We start from the raw sequence: 19,957 nt of genomic DNA, 5'->3' as shown, positions 1-19,957 counted from the left end.
AAAAAGGCAGAAATGAGAAAGTCATTTTGATGGAAATGTTACAGAAAATTCTTTTCATGCGTGTGGCCGTGTGTTTGCAGGGCTCATGGAGATGTGTTTTTCTGACGGTGGTGCATCCCACAACTGTAGGGGAGCCGAAGAATGTGCCAAACCCTCAAGTGTTACTTTACAAACAGCATTTTTGTTTTAAAGTGATCAAGATCGAATGAAGGATAATAATAATAAAAAAAACCTCTTCTGATCAATCATACACACACTTTTATTCACTGTGACCTGATATCTGTTTTCACCAAGAAAATTGACTAATCAAACTGTTTTTCTACATTATTTCTGACACACAATCAAACAACCTACACATGGTCAAATGAAACACAGCTACTCAGGATGAACTTTCAGGTGGTTCCAGTTCAAATCAACAATACAAACAGGACAAGACCAAAACTATGCATGCAAAGTTAGCACCGTCACACGAACAGTGAGGTAAAAGTGTCGGCAAACATTTTAAAATTGAGGGTTCGCGTGTCTATAACGCGTACACATCTGGAACAGACGCAGATAAATGAACATAAACTCACACCTCAATATTTCATTAAGTCTACATGATACATGTGAACAACAAAAAACAATTGTGCGTAAATTCAGTTTAGAGACTCCTGAAAAAGCAGAGAAGTTCACTGAAAAAACCAAAAACATTTGCACCAAACATTGAGTAAAATAGCCCTATCAGTGTGAAGTCTCACACACTCCTTTCCGACCAAAGCAAAAATGTAGCGCCAGCCTTTTGGGGCCGGGTAGATAAGTTAGGCACCGGCTCCTAACCAGCACAGGAAGAGCTTTTGGTGGAAAAATCCCCATCGAGCTTTAAAGCACTGTATCGGTGTATCCAAACGATAAACAATTTCACAGCTGGCTAACAAATAACTAATTTTTATAACTAATGAATCCACCGTTTTCTTGATTCATGGATAAATTGTTAATGACGGCATTTTCCTGGAGCATCTGGCGCCATCGTTGGCTTCGTTCGTCCCGTCGACAGTAAGTAACATTTTTGAACTGCAAAAAAAACAACTAATTTCCCAAAGAATATAAAATATTTGAAAAAGCTGTAAAATACGTAACATGGCATTTTAGAAGTGAACCAGATTTAAAGAGTTTTGGTTCACAATCTCATGGCCATGTTGCATATTTTGCCTGAAGTCTTTTTAGCATGTAGTTGATGTGTTGTTTTTAGTAGTGCCGCAGTCTGACAGTTATCCAGGTCTCAGTTCAGTTAAAACCGCCTCGGTATGGATCATTGCTCTTAGTCTTAACCTGAGTTTGGTGTTTGCGTGCCACGTGCGGCTCTAAAATCTTTATAAAAAGATTAACAAGAATAACAAAAGCCACAATCTTTTTTTCTTGGCGTACACGTGTGCAGACCCATTGTTACAGTACTTGAAGGTTCGAGAAGACAAAAAAAAAAAAGTCCAGTTAAAATATCATTAACAGTCACAGTCTGTTTTCATCATATATTTGGTCAACTATAAATAAAAGTCCTTAAAACACATCAAATGTGAGCACCAATGCAAATCCAGTGAGGTCATTTTAGTCAAAATCATTGCGGCACCACAGGGGCACCGATGCAGTTTTGATAAAAAGTGATAAAAAGCAGATTAAAAATGTTGTCTTGTCAATTAACCCAATGAATGGAAGTAAAAAGCAATACAATTCATCACAGCTCATGATCTAATGAGTAGAAACAGGGTTGGATTAGACTTGAAAATTATGGTGAAAGTTTACAATATAAAAATTTAAATAGAATTCACGGAGCAAAAACACAAAGTGAACACGTTTCATATTCATAAAAATAGCAAATATCATTAAAAATCCTAACTGCAGATTTGAACCAATAACGCAGCGTTGAGGTAGAGAGCAGGGCCTGTACCACAAAGTCAGCTCAGGGGCTCTTTGGTTTCCTGGCACCGAATTCAGCGGAAGAACAATGACTGAAGCTTTTTTTTTTTTGCGGAAAAGACCAAATATGAATGTATAGGTGACACATTCAAAAGTTTGTACCTTAAAAGTGCACATAACGAAACAAAAAAGCAAAGAAAGTGAAGAAAACAAAAAACAAATTCCTGATTTTTTTTTAGCCGCTTGGAGTCAAAAGTCCTTCATGTTGCTTTTTATGTCAGTTAAGCTGGCTTGTTGCACATTCACACCACCTGCAGAGACGCAGCAGCATTAGCTCGAATTTAAAGTCAAAATGTATGTTTTTGGCCACTTTTTCAGGAGTCTAAGTTGTGCCAGGAGGACCCAAACAGCGGGGGCTTTCAGATGCTAAAATGCTCCCTTTTCCCCGTCATGCGGTAAAAATAAACAGAAATGACTCTGACAGAAATCCAGAATTAATATTCAGCTGGAAGCAGTTTAAAATTACACGCAGCTGTGACTGACATTCAGGTTAACTCTCAGACACACAGGCGTGCAACAAAAAAACAGAAACTAGCGACGCATAAAAATTTCTTTGCTGCTCGTTATTAGCACTTTTCATACAATGTTTGCCCTAGAAACGACATCCTTGCCTGTCCTACTTTTACCTCCATGCTATCCTCCGTGTTATCCTCCTCGTATGTTGTTGTTGTTGTTGTTGTTCTGGTCACGCAGCCGTATTACGACGACCCCGCCCACGTCGAGTAGGCACGAAGGGGTACTCGGTTGTAATGGAAACACAACCAAACCGAGCCGTGCCGAGCCGTATCGAGCCGTGCCGAGCTAGTGGAAATGCGCCATTTGATAATTCATACAGACCGGACAGAGGAGTCTCTTGTGTGCTTACAGATAGTAAGCTGGCAAAATCAGCCAAGTGACAACATATTCGTAGTACTCACTGACCCCACATTCCCCCCTCTGCACTTAAAAGCAGTGTGCCGATTGGCAACAAAGGTGCATCAGCCCCAGGTTTATCAGGCCATGTGAAACAGGGCTGCTGTAAACTAAATGGTGTCAGGTTTGCCATGCAGAGCTTCACGTGGAAAAGTGAGGCAGGTTTGAGATGCCATAAAAACCCGGGTAAAAGCCAAAGATGGAACACTGTCTCCTCTCACTTTGTGGCACAGGCCTGTGGTCTGTTTGACATTACTGTTTGATCACAGCAACATTATTTCTTTAAGGGAAACCAGAAAAAAAGGGGAAAAGTGTCTGTGCCTGCTGGTGATTGAGGATCGTGGATGACTTGACAAATCACTGGATTAAAAAGAGCTAAAATCCAAAAGTCTTTAGGAGAAAGATCGCGGAATACGAACTGTAAAAGGATAAGGCATTAGGGTTACCACAGCTGCTCTGATGTGAAGATGCACCGTCACACTATTCACATGCAAAATAATCCTTCAGTGGGGCGAAGAGGTGACGGATTACAGGAACACTCCAGGAGCGACCCAGGACTCTCTGCCTTTGCATTCGGCCCATGTTGTTCACATCTGTGTAGTGTTTGGGAAAGCCAAAGACCCTTAAAGAGGAGACCACATGGAGAACAAAGTTACACTCAATCTCAAAAGTTAATGTGTGTGTATTAAAACATCTCAGACCAACATTCTGATCGGTTGACACCCTTCTGGCCATGAAAGCCATGACGGCTCCAGCTTATTTGAGCACCTTTCTTCAAGTCCGGCCTTTAAAGCCCCCCAATGTAAACATCAAACAAGGATTTCCTGGAAAAATCATGGGACTCTACAATGCCCAAGGACCTGAGTCCTGAGGACTCTGACCACAGAACATAGGCCCGCTGTCTTTTAGAAGGTCTCTGAAACTTTTCACATTATCGTGCTCTGCAAATGCTGGAACGACTGATACTCTTTGCAGTCATACATTGAGGATCTTAATCCTTCTGAACGTTTTTGGAAGTTTTTGCTGCAATTTTTATCATTTCTTGTCTGAAACCTGGTTTGTATGCAGAAGACATGTTCTAGTAAAACTGAATCATAAAGATTCATATTCATGTATAGACCTTAGATGACACAATATTGTTTTTACATGCAGAAAGGTGCGACGCAGAGCCAAAAACGTCTGCCTGGACACCACTCTGTCCACAGTACTTACTGTTCCATTTCCGTGCACCACAGGTAGTCCTCTTTGCCGTTCATGTTTACAGGCAGCGACCCCATCTTGCCCTGCCTTATAGAGTTTGACTTTGTTGTGATTGTGCGGACTTTGTCGAACTGCAGGGAGAGACGACAAGTTTGACATGTCAAGAGTTTAACCTCAACAGACCTTTGTTGTAGCTTCTACAAAAACAAAAACGGGTTTAAGAATGCTGACAGTTCACATTGCCAACCGTAAAAACAAAACGCCACAGGAAATAATGCTAACGATATATACAGCAAATGCTTCTACCTTTGCCAGGCGCCCAACTTCCAAACAATCCTGGAGAGTCAGTTTTTTATCGATAGATGCAGCGAGATGTCTACAGGAAAACACAGAAGTGTGAACTCAACAGACTATTCCAAGACAGAATTATCATCTTTCAGTCTGTCAGTGCGAGTACATACCTGTTCATGCCGGGTATATTTCCCCAGAAGTAGCGTGCTCTGTGAGCAGGGCTGACTTTCACTGCGTCGATTAGAACTGGATTACACTGGAAAAAACACACAAAAAACAATGCAAATATTGAGCGTTAAAACGGTTTGTTCACTTTCATCAGGGTGACAGAATACTCTGACCACCAATTAAAGGTGACTACCTCAAGGAACCGGCAGATGTCCGATTTATCGGTTGAACTCATGAAGACCACGTTCTCAAACAACCAGAAGAATGGACGGTTGTCTCCCTCCTTTGGCTTCAGCATGGTCAGTATGCGGTAGAACTCAAAAAAGAGTCTTCCAGTCCCCTCTGCAGGAAAGACACACACGCACGAAAGGGCAGAAAGTTAACAAAGAGGAGTTTACGTGCGTAGGGGAGAGTGAACCTGACAGCAACTTAGTTTAATCCTTTAAGTTCGGCATGCAAGAAAACAAAGAAAGCCTTTCAGAGAAGTTAAGAAGCTGCGTACCAAATAATCCTTTTCGAAGAGGGTTGACCATGGAAAGGTCGTTACACGGACTGCCTCCAATCAGCAGATCAAAAGGACCCCATTCAGCCAGCTAAGAGACACAAAGCTTGATTTTAGTTTACACCGTAACACCCTTTTCAGCCCCGTCGGGCTGTGTCAGATTCACATACGGAGCCGTGTTTCTGCAGCTGTACTCACGTGTTTTCTTGTAACGGTGCGAACATCATTGACATACTCAATCCTCCCCTCGTGTTTAACCATTCCCACTGCAATGGAATCGTCACAAATCTCCGAAGCTATGTATCTCTCGATCTTGAAACCAAGGTCTCTGAGCACCAGATATCCTGCCGGGATGCCAAGATAATTATAAGCAGATTGTCAATAAAAAAAAAGGAGAACATTTAAAATGTCTTTGTATACTGTCGTCATTTGAATTTTCGAATCTGGCAAATGTTTTAGCAGAGGCTGTCAAAGATACTGGCTGATTTGGTTTGAAATAACATTGTTTGCACAACCCACCTGTTGCAATGCCGTCAAAAAGCGAGAGCACCTTGATTGGTCTGCGCTGATCAGCAGGGATGGGGGGGTAAACTCTGTGAGGCTCCTGTGATGAAAAAAAAGAATACATTTAAGAAGAAAAATGGATTCAAATCTCTGCTTTTCTCCTAAACTCGTTCCAGATATGAAACTTTAAATTCTACGTGAGCTTGTGACTGTGACAGAGCCTCAGACGGCAGGGGAATGGGGGTCACTGCATTTATATTACCCGAACATGAAGGGTGGCGGCAGTGCAATCTCATTTTCTGCATATTTAAAAACATTTCATTTTTTACATTCAGTCCTCCTTCGAGCTCCAGCCAGTAATTAAACTGGAAAGCACAACAATAGTTAATAATAACTGACGCGTGTAAAGCTTTTTTTAAATAATTTATTAGCACGTGTGACGTGTTTGATGACTTTTCTGTGCGCACGGCCAACAGTCCAGGATCACAAGCTGTTTAAAGTGAGCAAGCTGTGTGTACCAAGTGAGATATAATGGTAAATCTTTACTTAGACCTGAATTCACATGTGTATATAATGCATTCCAGATGAGAAAGTCTCCTTGTCACAATAACTAGGACCTCTCCATCTATCCTTATTATTTACGAATCACTTATACAAATTTTATAATATAGAGTTTCACCCCCAGACAGAGACGAGTATACATAAAGATGTCCCAGTGTTCAAAACCGACATGGGGCGGCAGAAGCCATGAATCCAGTTTGGTGAAAAGCATCTGAGAAATGAAGTCTTACGTCTGAGCCCTGAAGTTAACTTCCGTGATGGTGTAAAAAGCACACTCTGCAGCTTATCAGCTCATAATTAGCAGTGGGCAGACTCCACATTAATGTTCAGCTTTCAGAAATGCCTTCATTTTAATGCCAACTCTCTGCACTCACTCTGTGCTTCAGGGTTTAGGTTTCTTATACTGGTTTTAGACAATGACTGGCTTTATAATTTGAGACCTTTAACTAGCTTTTACAATTTCAAACCAAAAACCCCACCGAGGAGACAACTGTGACACAGACACGCGTTCCCTAAATGCGTAATGTTCTTCAGCTGCTGAAGCCACTATTCAATGAGACTTAGCTTAAATTTATTTTTACAAACTTAGCATGTAATACAGGTGTGGTACTTACAAACGCCATGGCGCTGTTGTTGGCAAAAAGGTCTTGGATCTTAACTCTCCAGTTTGGTCGGAGTTTAAGGTTTCCTTCACACTGTGACGACTCGCACATGTAGCAGCTCCAGGGGTCGACATCTTTTAGTCTGTCAAAAGTTCCTGCGCCCACCAGGATATCGAGACACTCCTTACAGAAACATCTGGAAGAGACAGAAGCCACCAGAGTGAGGCGTGCGTGATGGAAAGATCAAACTGCACACAAAAGGGTAATGAGGGGGAATATCTCGGCAAACTATTTATTAGAATAAAACAAATTCATGCTGGGATGTGGAAAAAAACAAACTGTATTTGTTTCTGTGATGACAACTAGCAAATACCGAGCTCAGAACTCAGAGACAAAGAGGAAGAGGGGCAAATAAACCGTCAGTTAGCGTTACTATTAGTTACGCTGATTAGCTGTCCACAACTGGAGTAACAGCAATCACAGCGACACTCATTAACATCAGATTCCTTCACTTTGAACCAAAAATAAATAAATTAGAGCACGCAGCTTTTCATCTATTTTATACTCTAAAGTATTATAGGATGCAGGAGTTGGGATTATGTCCAATAACACGAACATTCAGTGCCCCCCTTTATAAACACCTGATTGCAGGTGGATGGTGATTAAATTCACAGGTGTGTCATGAATTGCTTAAAAAAATAAATAGAGCTTGTGAGATAAACCGAGCCGATTCATTTGCTGGCACGTGCTTACCTGCAACAGCTGGGGTTGCCACACAGAATGACCTCTGTACCTCCACAGCACACAGTGCAGTACGACTGGTAGCCATCGTCATCGTAGCGATACAGCGTCTCTGTGAAGTTGTCCTGCAAAAAGCGACAGAATCGTTCACAACGACTGTTCGTGGCAGCTGGGATTCGGATGGTCGAACACAGACAGCATAACGTAGACACATGAGGACCGTTGTGTTAATAAATCACCTTGCATTTCAGACAAAGACCACCTTCAAACAACGGGTGCTGCTCATCGATCTCAGACGATGCACAACACAAGCAGAAATCTGAAATGAAACATGTCCTTAATATCCCCGATTTAGTGTTCATGCCAACGACTTTAAACCACAAACTGCTACACCTACCTTCGATGGTTTTGCCTTTCTCTTTGAGGTTCGCGATGATTGATTCTGTAAAGGAAAATATGAAAAACAGACCACAAATCAGAACAATGATGATTAACGATGACGTAATCTTTCTATATCTGTGAAATCGATCAAAACTACAACCAACCTCTGTTGTAGGTGATGGTGACCGCGTTTGCCTTATTCTTATACACATATTTTCTTTTTGGTGGGGGCTGGTATTCCGACATCGACGTGTCATCAGATTCTTGATGTGCTGTGGGATCTTTGAAGCACAGGAAAACAGAAAAAAACTGTGTTTCTGCTTCTTTCCGGCATTCCAAAAGGAAAGGTAAATTGACGACGAAGACGGATAACAGGAAAAAAATCTAATACTTTAGCTGTAAACTCGCCCTATATATACTGCGTGAGCTTTTAATATGGCGGACCGTAAAAATGATTGCCATAAAGTACTTCACGCGTTCACGAAGCTGCCCTCCCTGATGACAATCAAACTAATGAAGATTTGAGAACATGAACATACCAGGAGGTGACAGTCGCTCAGGTCCATGAGGCAGGAATCCTTCAGAAGCCCAGTCCACCATCATCTTCAGCTCTTTTTCTTTATCACCCTCTACCTGAGCAAAAGACTTCCCACATCGCTCACCTGCCAACTACAAACACCAATGTGATCAAAATCTGGAGCGACAGCAAAAGATTTACTCAACCTTACATAAAAAACATCAAAAATAACAACCAGACAAGTAAACAGAGATGAGAAAAGCGTTGCATGTTACGTGCTGTTGTCCAGTAATACTCACCAACCACATTCCGCTGCATTGTTTTGAATCATTCTGAGTATCTTTTTTCAAAATACATTTAGGAGTTGTTTGAAAGCGCAAATCCTCGCCATTTTTAAAAGGGTTCACCATTTTTGAGATACCGATGACACAGCACAAAACGCAGCTCCTTCTTTTCTATTGTGGGGCAAAACTGTGTTGACTTACTCTCTTTGGTCTAAACAGGCAAAAGCCCAAAGAACCACGACACGCTTCGTGCTATTTTCACCGTTAAGAAACAAAAGACGGGGGCTAAGATGAATGGACTGTTTTTTCACCATACAAATTTGCTCACATTTCTACTTCAATCAGAAAGTCTTTTCATTGGATCCTGTTTAAAGCCAAAGAAAAGTCAAACACTTCGTACGCACAACTTTCCACCTCGCTGCTTGCCCACAGCTTAACTGAATTCAATTTTCAAACCAGCGTGCTGAAGGCGGTCTACAACCCCAAATCAGAAAAGGTTTGGACGCTACAGAAAACCTGTACACCTGACAAGTTTGAGGCCAAGACACAATTTCTCTCGTTAACTACATCTGATTTGTTAGTCCGCCTCCACGTTTGCATTTTAGCTCAGCAACACACCTCAAAGAAAGTTGGGACGGTAAAGCTTTTGCTGCTTTGTAAAGCTGCCATTCCTTCTCACAACATCATTGAGGATTTCCAGTGATAAAGTGTTTCAGTTGCTTTCTGTCCTATTTTATCGACCAACGTGTCTTAAGTTGGAGTTGACCCGACAGATCACGACTGCAGGCAGCCAAGTGCGGTGTATGCACCCTCTTCTTCCTCCTCAGCCATGCCTTTGTCACGTATGCAGAATGAGGCTTTACACTGACATGTCGCGGGAGAAGACATTTTTCTAAGGGAGCCTTGAACGATACATCGAAGTAGATGCTGCTCTAGAACCTCAGTGCACTTTTCTGCATTGATGCTGCCATCACAGAAGTGTAAATGAGCTTTGCTAAGATCACTAATACAGCCCCATACCATCACATGGCCTGGCTTTTGAACTTGTTGTTTATAACAGATCCTTTTACTTCGTGGTTCGCAGCACATGGCCTCCATTTCTTCAAAAAAATATCTTAAAAACAGATCATAATGAGCCCAACCCGTGATTCTACTGTGTGATGGTCCATCCCAGATGCCTCCAGAGATGTTGACTTCTCCCTCTGGACGGTAAATAATCACTTATTTTTTGCCCAGCATTTTAACGATCCTCTACACATTGATTGACCAACTGGAGATCATCAGCCCAACACTGCAACTCAAAGACTCAGCGTATCATCGATGCTGCTGTTGTACCAATCCTCTGTGGACATCAACCGTGTGGAAAGACGTTTAGCTCTAAAGTCACGCATGACATGACTTTGATGAGGCAAATCATCAAACAGGTTTGCTTCACGCTGTCCACCCAGATACAGAAAGCAAAATGGAGGCGAGGGCAGAGCATGTTGTGTTTGGTCTGAAAGGGCCATAACGCATTTGGCAAAGAGAATAGCGTTAAGAGGAAGTGTGAGGACAGGCACTGCACAGAAGAGCATGTATGTAAATCAATCACTTTACATGCTGGCTTCAGAACAAAACAAACAAACAAAAAACAGAGACATATTTTGATTACCTCAAGGATTTGGTAGATGGCTTTCTTGTACATGGGCAAACTGGCAAAGGAGTTTTTGCAGAAGCCCTTATTAAAGGCTCTAAATGGGTAGAGTCGCTCCGTGTAGATCTGCAACAGAAACCATTGGCGATGTAAACATCTGTGAAGTGTTTGCTGTCTCCTGAACAAATAAACAGCAAAACAAACAGCCAAGCGCTGCATTTCTAACCTCAGAGAACATCCCATCTCCAAACCACTCCACCCTCCGCATGCCTGGGGGAGAGCTCTTGGTTTTCCATGGCATCACCAACCCCGGCCACCAGGAAAAGCCCTTTATTTTGCCCCACACCAGCTCCCCAGTCAGAAACCCCTTCCCATCCTTTGGGGAACAAAGACAAAAAGCAGATTAATCCCAAAGGATCTAACACACAGAACAGTCTGGTACAAGTGTTGACTTTGACTCGGTGGTAGACTTAAGAGGCAATTTCCTAATCTTTTTAACAAGGAGGTGATTACGTTACCTGGTAGGAATGTTTGCGCCGTCCTCTGGTTGGTGTGGATTTACTGGAAGGTGATTTTTCTTTGAACTGAAAGCCAAACGTAATTACAACGTCAAATGAGAACAAAATATAGCAGACAACGTAGACGAGGGCATTTTTTTTTTGTTAATTTAATTGATTTAAAACAAGAAGCGAGGGAGCCTTTAAACAGTGTATCAATATTAATATAATAAGCTGTTTCGTGACCATAAAGGAAATTTGATATAAATTAGTGATATATTTGAACATTAAATTCGAGATGCATTTTTCAAACTAAACTTGATATCATTGTCAGATCAGACGCCGTTTATCACAGAGCCTTAAAGACTGCGATTTGGATGTCCATCACTCAATCTGCCCTCTCCCATGCTCAGTGAGGAATGCTCTTTTCAGACAGCCACTTGAAATGCAGACCTGTCACAAACCTATTGATTGTATTTACAATGAGCCCCACTCTAAGCTATTGAACAGCACACACGTTTCTCTTGTAGATCTGCAAACTCATCATGGAAGGTCCTGTCTGTGGACGGTGATGAGTCACCGTTTAATACTAATACTTTACATATCAGAAGCCCGTTATCTACTTTTTAAGCCCTTTAAGGAAACTGATTGAATGCAAATACCCCGTTGATGGGTACTGTAGATAGACCCTGTAGATGGTGTGCTGCACTAAGCACTAAGCAATTCATTTAATGAGAGTACATTAAGAAAAAGACTGAACAGGTATGACTTGTTTGCAGTGGTTACCGGGAGAATGCTTTTTCTTTCTAAAAAAGAAGGCAGCATAACTTAGGTTTGTAAAGTTGCATCTGAACAGACCAGAAGACTTCTGTAATAATGTTGTATAAACAACACCAAAGTGGAGATGTTTGGTCATGGTGCACAGCATGTTTGGCAAAAAAAAACTAAACAAACCCACAATCCCAGCATATTAGTACAAACACCTCATACCAACTGTTAAGCACGGTGGTGGAAGGCTGATGATTTGGGCTTGTTTTGTAGCCACAGGACCTGAACACCTTGTAGTCATTGAGACCACTAAGTCCTGTACACCAAAGTATTCTGGTTTACTTCCTCTGTAGGTTGCAAAGGTTAAATTCTTTACCATGTTCACCAGGTCTATATCTCCTGGTTTCTGTGCCTCACCAATCTTGTTTTGATTTCTGTTATTTGTGTTGTTTTTTTTTAATCTAATTTTAAAACTTGGTGAGGATAAGATTTTTTTATAGACTGGGATTAGAGAAAGGTTGCGCTTTCCTTTTCACATGACTATACCTTCCCCCTCATCTTTGGACTCCGGACCATTTTTGCTGTCCTTATCAAGACCTATGGGTTCGGACCAGGTGTTAACACCAACCTGAAACACTGTACGGGTCTGTGGTTTCTGCCACAAGCCGCTCACTCAGCCAAAATTTTCCCTACAGGTCCCCTGAGAGACAACACAGTCTCATTACACACCCAAATTTCTTGCACATTCAAATTGATGCAAAACACATGTGCCCCCCCGGTAGGCAAACTGCACTTGATCACACATGTGAGTCTATCAACCACATTTAAAAGAAAATTAAAAAAAAAGCCAATAAGCTGTTCGTACATGAGACCAAAGCGTGAAAAAATACCACAGGCCAAAATACTAATATTTTTCTGTGTTGTTCTGCTTTCAGGCATCATAGTAGGCAGTAATATTCAAGTCAACTAATAGGCTTGAATCACAGTGAAATCACATTCTGAAGTCACAAAAGCTATAGCTTCTTCTCAGTGTAGATGTATTTGGTTAAGAGAAGGAAGATTAAGATGGAGGGAAATCTTGTTACCTCTCGCGCCAAAGTGCCATTCAATCCAGATATTTCATCACCACCACGTGGAACTTTGAAAACAAAAGTAAGTTTTCAGCATTAAAATCAGAGACATAATAACTGAATTATGGTGAGTTCACAGTGAAAGAATGAAGGTTTACAAGATCCTGAACATGATGCTCGTTGCGATAACCTCTTCTCACTTACAAACACATAATCCGGCAACGAAAAAAAAAGTTTTTTAACACAGATTTGCAGATAAAAATCTATAATTGTCCATCTTACACTTTAGCTTTGTGAGGCGGACTTCACATGACTTCACTGTCGCATCGAGACCGTTTATTCCTAAAAATTGGCATAAGAGTGTAATAACATGAGGTAAACAATGAAAGCACATCACGGTGGTTACACATTCATCAAACAGCAAATACCTCTACATCATGCAACGTGATATAATTGTTAGTTTGTTAAAATGAATTGAATGAAAATGGAATGTTCTTGTTTAATGGAGTATATTTTGTCATACCACGAGTGTGAACATGGGAGTCCTTGCTGCTGGTGCTGTCAGACATGGCGTCACACTCGCTCTCTGTTGAGGATTCGCCCTCCGAAAATACTTCGGCGGCATCATTCCCTAAGGTCTTAGATAGGACGTACAGCCACCAAGTAAATAAAATTAGTTAAACTTTCAAAAAAGTCAACATGGACAATCATGGCAACACAGCTCATCTGCTAACATACCTGAGTAAAAACCTGCTGGGCATCAAGAGGAGGACACGGGAAGCACAGCAGGGTCAAAATGAGCTTCCTGAAGACTGAGGTAGGCTCGGTGTCTTTCAGAACCCTGACCCAATGCTTCTCCAGTGGAACCAATGTCGTCTCGTCCTCGACTCCTTCTTCACTTTCACCCTGCTCGGCCATTTTTTTCTCAAGGAATTCCTGTGTGAGCTGTTTGACCTCTTCAGGGGAGCTGCAGGCTCCAAAGGTGGTCCCAAGCTCCTCTATTGCATTCCGTGTAACTTTCATCCTTTTTTGAGGGTTTAGTAGATGAGCTATGCTTTTTAACACCCTGTCACTTAGAGGCAACCCCTCTGCAATGCGATTTGTGAGTGCAATGTAGAACGACAGCACCTCTTCTTGTAACTGAGGCAGAGTCCCGGCGGCCTCTGGAGTTTTCAAGAAGTCTTCCACAGCCTTCCCACCGTAATTTAGATCAGCACTTGAGAGGTGGGATTTCTTGTTCTTCAGGATTTCAGCATCATGGTCCTTGAGGTAGCGAACGGCAGCATGCGGCTGAAGGAAATAAGAGGTGTATGTGTCTAGCAGGGAGCTGGCTTCTTCTAGGACGTGCAGCATTTTAGGCCAGGAAGCTCCATGTGTTTGCCTCTGAAAATTTTGCAGAGGTTTCAAGGCCTGTTCCAGGAAGAGAAATGTTGCCATGACTTTGGGATCTTTCAGCTGGGAGCAGATTAACTTGGCTTTTATATCGAGTTCATGACAAGAGTTGAAGTAAAAGGCGAGATCTGTCCATATAGCCAAGATTTTTGTGACCAACAGGCAAAATTTAAGGCAGCTGGTGCTGAAGTAAAATGAGCCGTTCTTACTGACATCTGAGCCAAAAAGAGCCTTGAGGTCATCATTTTTGGTAGAGCAGGACACGTAGTATGCATGAAGGTCAGCTATCAACTTTCGAGCCTGATTGGAGAGCTCCTTAACCCCAGCATGACAAGCAACATCAGCAATGGTGTACAGGTCACTTAAGGCCACTATGTTTGGGTTGAGCTCTCTGAGCTGCGAGCAGATCTGCTCTGAGGACACACTGTTGCCTCTGAAATAAACAGCAACAAGATTATCTGTGGATAGCTCAAATTTCCTCAAGGTCTGCACCGCTGCTGCAGCTGTTTGATCTCCTGGACCATCCACCGACTCAAGTGCATCCACAAATCGGATGCAGTGGCTGGAAGCTTCAACATCAAAAAACCCCACAAGGACCACGGAAACAGTGTCATCTTTTCCTACCTTTACACCTCCATAAATGTAAATGCAGTAAGGAGTGGTTTGGCAAACAGATGCAATGTCTCTGGGGTACTGCAACCCTAGCTTACCGCGTATAAAATGTCTCGACATCTGTTCACCTTCAGCAGATCCAGTGTAACAGTGACTGCGAATGAACCGAGCGGCTGCATCGCTACATGGCAGCGGCTTAGGGACTTGGCTTTGCAGGCCAACTCTCTTGGAAATGTCACCCCTTTTCTTGTGTTTGTTTGTCTCCTCGTGTCGCTGAAGTTCAACACACCCTTTATTAATTGTGTGGAGTTTAGTGTGACACGTGGAGCAGTAGGTAAATTCTTCTCCAAGAGTACTACGGTCTGCCCATTCAAAAGTTTCCTTCCACTTTTCAGTGTAAGGATATCCTTTTCTCAATGTTTCATTGTCGTCCTTTTCCACGTCTGATTCCGATTTAGATTTCCCTGACAAAGCAATAGAAGAAACATTACTGTTCAAGCGTTGTGTGGCAATCAAAATACAAAAAACACCCTCTAATTTCATCATAAAAGAGATCAGAAGAGTTCAGGTAAACTTACATGAGGGGGGAGGTCTTAGAACTGGGCTGATTTCATGGATGTTCCTAGTTTTCACAGGGTCATACTCGTCGCTTTTCACATTTGCTGCATAGAAAACTTTGAACCACTTCACGAACTCAAAGTTGCTTTTAAAATCACCTTTGATGAGGTCCTCAACTGGAATGGCCTGTATCAATGCAAAGAAGACACAACAAATTAAGTACATGACAGCTCAGAATATTATAGCTTACTACTTTCACAGCAGAGAATTCGGCTGAAGTCTGTGAGTCAAAGTAAAATTCCATGTGTTAAGTTTGCGCCTGTTAGTTACATTTGGTCTCTATAGAGTAGGATGACACAATGAATGTTCCTTTTGTTAATACATCATTAAAGCTACTGTCAGAAGGTGGATTACTGCAGTGAAAGAAAAAGAACATTAACACAAAGAGTAAGACACGATAATATGCCAGGTTGTATTCACCTTATTCAAATGAGGTAAGCAAATTATTTTTTTTATTACGCAGTAAAAAATCAAAGACGGCTGTGATCTTGTTTCTCAAGACTGTAAGCATCCCATCCCATCCTCTGACTGAACTTGGCTTCTGAACAGCTGTTCAGAGAAATTCAACAGATAACACCATAAAAAATAAAAAAAATAGAATAATGAATTCAATTAAACTTTTTTTTTTTAAACAACTCTGTAAAAAGAATTCCTAACTCTGACTTAACCTACGATATTAAAAAGATTTTCAGCTGCAAACACACACTGCTGTTTTGTCCTAAAAATAATGCAGCATGCTCGTTTGGTTGATATGAAAATTTATGGCCAAACACAGTAACAAGAAAACTACAACTGTACTGTGATGCACCTCCTCATACTGCAGCAATGGGAAGAGGTTGTCAAAAATTCTCACAAATTATATTAGTTTTAGAAAAGTGATATTTTCAGCAGCTGACATTCTCTGTCACTACGAGGCAACCCGCCGAACACCAAGACTCTGTAAAGGTTAGAATAACGTACTGCAGCTCTCGCCATCGCTACCAAAAAATTCGTCCCAGACTAAAATATTTTGTTCAACCCCTTTTAGATAGGATTCTAACAAAATGTTGTCAAGGCATTGTTTCGGTAAACGTGTGCAATGTCAAATTAATTTCCATCCACAGTCGCTTTCGTTATTAAATCACATCTTGATAACAGGAGAGTCGGGCTGGCTTTATGCAAACCTTATTCTAATTGAAAATAAAGATAGAAATAAGGTCTCCACATTACTATGTGGAGGCCAATCCATGTGTGGAAATGGTTTGCGCACGCAGAACCAGTGCCAAAAGACAAACATTTAGATGGCAAAACCTGGTCATGCAGTATATTTAGGAAGGCAATTGGCCTCGTGTTTTTGGAAACATAACATTGGTAAGTAGACCTACCCAACTTTAGCAACCCCAGATAATTTGCTTAGTTAAATTCAGGGACCAGATGCAAAAACAATGCGTATAACATGGACACGATCTGAGTTACTACAATGGAAGCAGACTTTCTGGTTTTATCGTAGGCTAAGCGTGAATGTGCAGAGCGCCGACAAGCACTGTTGAGGTGGAGCGACACACTTCAGATAAATTTGTATAATGTACCCCCAACCTTAGACCCCAGTGGAAATGTAACAAAATTAGAGCTGAAATAATCTTCTGGCTCCCGAAGAAAAAAAAACTGGGCCATGTCAAAATACACTTATAGGCTTCCATAGGGCTCTAAAGGAAATAATATAGCATTATCCATTTCACTTGTGTCTCCCTCCTGATAATCTCCAAGCAGGACTGCACACTGTGCAGATGACGCTTTCATCTGTTGCACATAAAATCGCGTATTGTTTTCCCGTGAAAGGTCATTTGCTCCAAACTTATAGAGCTGATCACTTGTTACTTATTTAACTTCACAGTTTTGGCTGAGTTTCTTTGTTTAGTTTACGAACATCAAATAAAAAATACACAAACACAAAATCACGTGTACATACACATACACACATATTGGACATACACACAATTTCAGTCATGAAACTACACATAGTTTAACTCATGTGGCACAGGGCAATGATTTTATGGCTGTGTATTGCAACTCAACTTGAAGTTCTTATTCATCAAACTGATATGAAAACATGGAACAAGGCACAGCAAATTTCCAAAGACTTTGTGATTCTATACTTTATTTGTATCGTGCAGTTTTAGGATAAATAATGCACAATTTGATTTACACACCCGTGGAAATTCATTGCTGTGTCTTTTCAGAGTTATTTTTCCTCACAACGAAATTATTATTATTTTTTTTAAATTAACTCTTCTTTTAGATTTAATTTATTCTTTAAAGGAAGTGCATACCCTTGTAATGTCCTTCTTGCTGAAGGCCTCCTGAAGTAAACTGAAGTTGTGCCTACAGTCATCGTCGCTTTGTGCGTCCAACTTCACCTTGGTCATGTCAACAGACCCAGGGAAAATGCAGTCCATGATCTGACAGTGGCACGCACCTGAGAAAGATGGTTCAGAAATTGTAAGCCATGCTGGTGGAAGTCAGAACCTTGATTTGGTGTTATCTTTCAAGAGAGCAGGATAGAAGGTAGAACGATATGCACAAACTGTGCCTATAACTGACATATAAACCAATTTCATAAGAAAATACTAACACGGTAACTAATACATTGTAGTTCTTCCCAAAGGTGTTCCAAATTAGTTGAATATAATTAGTGGCCCCTAACCACAGCTCTAATACACCTGTGGTGTATAACAGTCTAACAGTCAGTTAAACGGCCAAAGTCTATAATGTACTGCGGCTGTTAGTGATTAAAGTAAGCTAAACCAAGGACATGGAAAACTGTATTAGGATGAATCACCTGAACGTGTCTCTCGCACATCTTTGATGTTTGTCTTCAGCAGCTTGTTGAGCCAGGTGACGAGATAAAAACGACTGGATTTATCATGGGAGGATGTTGGAGTCACAGCCTCTGTACTCTCCATTATGCAGCTCACTGAGGAATGAAAGAATTCCACAAGTATAAATTACATGCTAAGAATAAATGATCAGGTAAAAGTTGGTATACATCATCCTCCAGGCTTTATTCCACTCTGTGAATCCATTCTTTGGAGCGGTCAGTCTTTTTTTTTTTTTTAACCATTTGAACCGGTGTAGGACAAGGAATAGTTTTATTGGCTCTTCAACTCTTTACAGCATAATTATTTCTGCTCTACTAAAATAAAATGATCTGACGTTAGATTTGTATGTTTTATACTGTTTAACCTGATCTCTCAAAAGTTAACTTCCATACTGTGTAACAAAACACATATATCAGTGTTGCAAATGCTAGTATTTACCTCCTGGATTTTTAAGGGGGTGGGGTATGTGGGTGAGACCAGGCCATTGGGGGGGTTGCCTAATCCTTATTTGTCTGACTGACTGCGGAAGATAAGGGCTGAGATTTACATATCAAATTCAAACCCTTCCCGTTTGTGGTTTTGGTTTCATCGGACTATCCTGTGTCTTGCGTACATAATAAACTGAAATGAGCTGAAGCTGAGCGCAGCGGGACACTTTAGCCATGCTGTCGCTACTATTACTCCTCCCCCTCCCCAATGTATAGAAAACGAGTGTGAAATCTCGCGTTGTCTGTATTTTGCCGCGAACTTCTCCAATGCATACAACTTTCTCCGACAAGGAAACCTGAGCTTTAAAATAGGATCTTTAGAATAAGATCATATTACTTTACACAAGAGAAAGCAAATATTGAGCATCCAAAGTGGTACAGTGATAATCACGCCGACCGGCATTTCATTTCCATTGTGTGCAGACTTTTGTTCAGTTTCACTTGTGTTCCTTTGGCCATTCTATGGATGCACGGTGCAGCGAATAAAGGGAAGAGATATTTGTTGTAACATTACACATGCTTCTAAAAGCATATTACAATCCCACGTTATAATGTATAGACTAATAACTAGTGACAAAGCGTACACGTGTGTTATTTCAGTTACTGATATTGAGAAGCTAACAGAATTGCCAATTTAAATTATTTTCAGGATATCTAATCTGTCCCGGATCTAACTACTGGTGTTTCCGTATGTTTGTATGAGCTGGTCTTTGTGTTGTGAACCACAGACGGCTGGAATCACAATAAATCAAGACAATGAAAACTGCATTAACCCAAACCCGAGTGTATCACCTTCAAACTACCCTCACAAGCAACGGTTCGAACTGATCTGAAGCAGCTTATTTTGTGTGTATATATATATATATACAACAGCTAGAAGATGGGTGACTTACCACGGCCGTTTCCCTGGAGGAACAGACTGCTTTCCCTTCTCTCAGCTCAGCGTTACTGCACGTTCTTCTACCGGCCCTTGTGACGTCCATACAACCTAGGCACGATTCATTGGATGATCGACACTGGAGGCTGTCCCATAGTAAGATGCTATCCACGAAACTTGCTTGCGGAACCCCCATCCGTATAAAAAACTGGCTGCTCAGGTTTTGGATAAATATGGTGGCGTGTTGTCGACACAACAAATATCGCCTGTTGTCCGATGGCTGTATTTAGGCATATTAGTTAATTTAATTCAGGACACACACTGGACACTCTATACCACAATGGACCCACAATTTAACACCCCCACTAAGGCACCACCACACTCCCTAAAAACGTTGATCAATAAAAAGTGCAGAAAGCATAGTTAGCATTAAGTATAACTTATTTGACGTGTCGACGCTCCTCATTAAGCCCAACCATTGTAGCTGAAATATTCTGTAACTTTGGCACGTTATAGTTATTTAAAATA

At 41.3% G+C, this 19,957-nt stretch overlaps 1 protein-coding gene across 4 annotated transcripts; it reads right to left on the bottom strand.

Annotated features, from left to right (window-relative positions):
• Positions 1 to 248: 248 nt before the first annotated feature.
• Positions 249 to 19,507, bottom strand: LOC142389908 (uncharacterized). 4 transcript variants are annotated; one of them, XM_075475142.1, is made up of 25 exons: positions 19,446 to 19,507; positions 18,025 to 18,159; positions 17,516 to 17,661; positions 15,167 to 15,332; positions 13,323 to 15,052; positions 13,108 to 13,222; positions 12,867 to 12,926; positions 12,600 to 12,652; positions 10,768 to 10,833; positions 10,476 to 10,625; positions 10,268 to 10,375; positions 8,355 to 8,484; positions 7,980 to 8,096; positions 7,832 to 7,876; positions 7,674 to 7,753; positions 7,447 to 7,559; positions 6,706 to 6,889; positions 5,546 to 5,630; positions 5,225 to 5,370; positions 5,027 to 5,117; positions 4,718 to 4,866; positions 4,527 to 4,612; positions 4,372 to 4,441; positions 4,078 to 4,196; positions 249 to 3,487 (listed from the first exon to the last, which is right to left on the bottom strand). In XM_075475142.1, exons 2-25 carry the CDS (start codon positions 18,146 to 18,148, stop codon positions 3,346 to 3,348), a joined length of 4,275 nt encoding a protein of 1,424 aa, XP_075331257.1. In that variant the 5' UTR covers positions 18,149 to 18,159; positions 19,446 to 19,507; the 3' UTR covers positions 249 to 3,345. The 4 variants fall into 4 exon arrangements, with proteins under 4 accessions (XP_075331257.1, XP_075331260.1, XP_075331259.1 ...); XM_075475145.1 differs by lacking the exon at positions 10,476 to 10,625; XM_075475144.1 differs by lacking the exon at positions 12,867 to 12,926.
• Between the last annotated feature and the right edge of the window lie 450 nt (positions 19,508 to 19,957).

Source organism: Odontesthes bonariensis, chromosome 10, assembly GCF_027942865.1.
Source record: "Odontesthes bonariensis isolate fOdoBon6 chromosome 10, fOdoBon6.hap1, whole genome shotgun sequence".
In the NCBI taxonomy this organism is placed as follows: Eukaryota; Metazoa; Chordata; class Actinopteri; order Atheriniformes; family Atherinopsidae; genus Odontesthes; species Odontesthes bonariensis.
This window is presented reverse-complemented; position numbering and strand designations above follow the sequence as displayed.

What these genes read in the sequence shown, in the direction of transcription:
- LOC142389908 (XM_075475142.1), bottom strand. Translation starts at nt 18,148, where the DNA reads ATGGAGAGTACAGAGGCTGTGACTCCAACATCCTCCCATGATAAATCC. An exon ending in GCAAGAAGGACATTACAAGG is followed by an intron (nt 15,333 to 17,515) that starts GTATGCACTTCC and finishes GCATTGATACAG; the next exon opens with GCCATTCCAGTTGAGGACCT. An exon ending in GCACCGTTACAAGAAAACAC is followed by an intron (nt 5,118 to 5,224) that starts GTGAGTACAGCT and finishes TGTGTCTCTTAG; the next exon opens with CTGGCTGAATGGGGTCCTTT.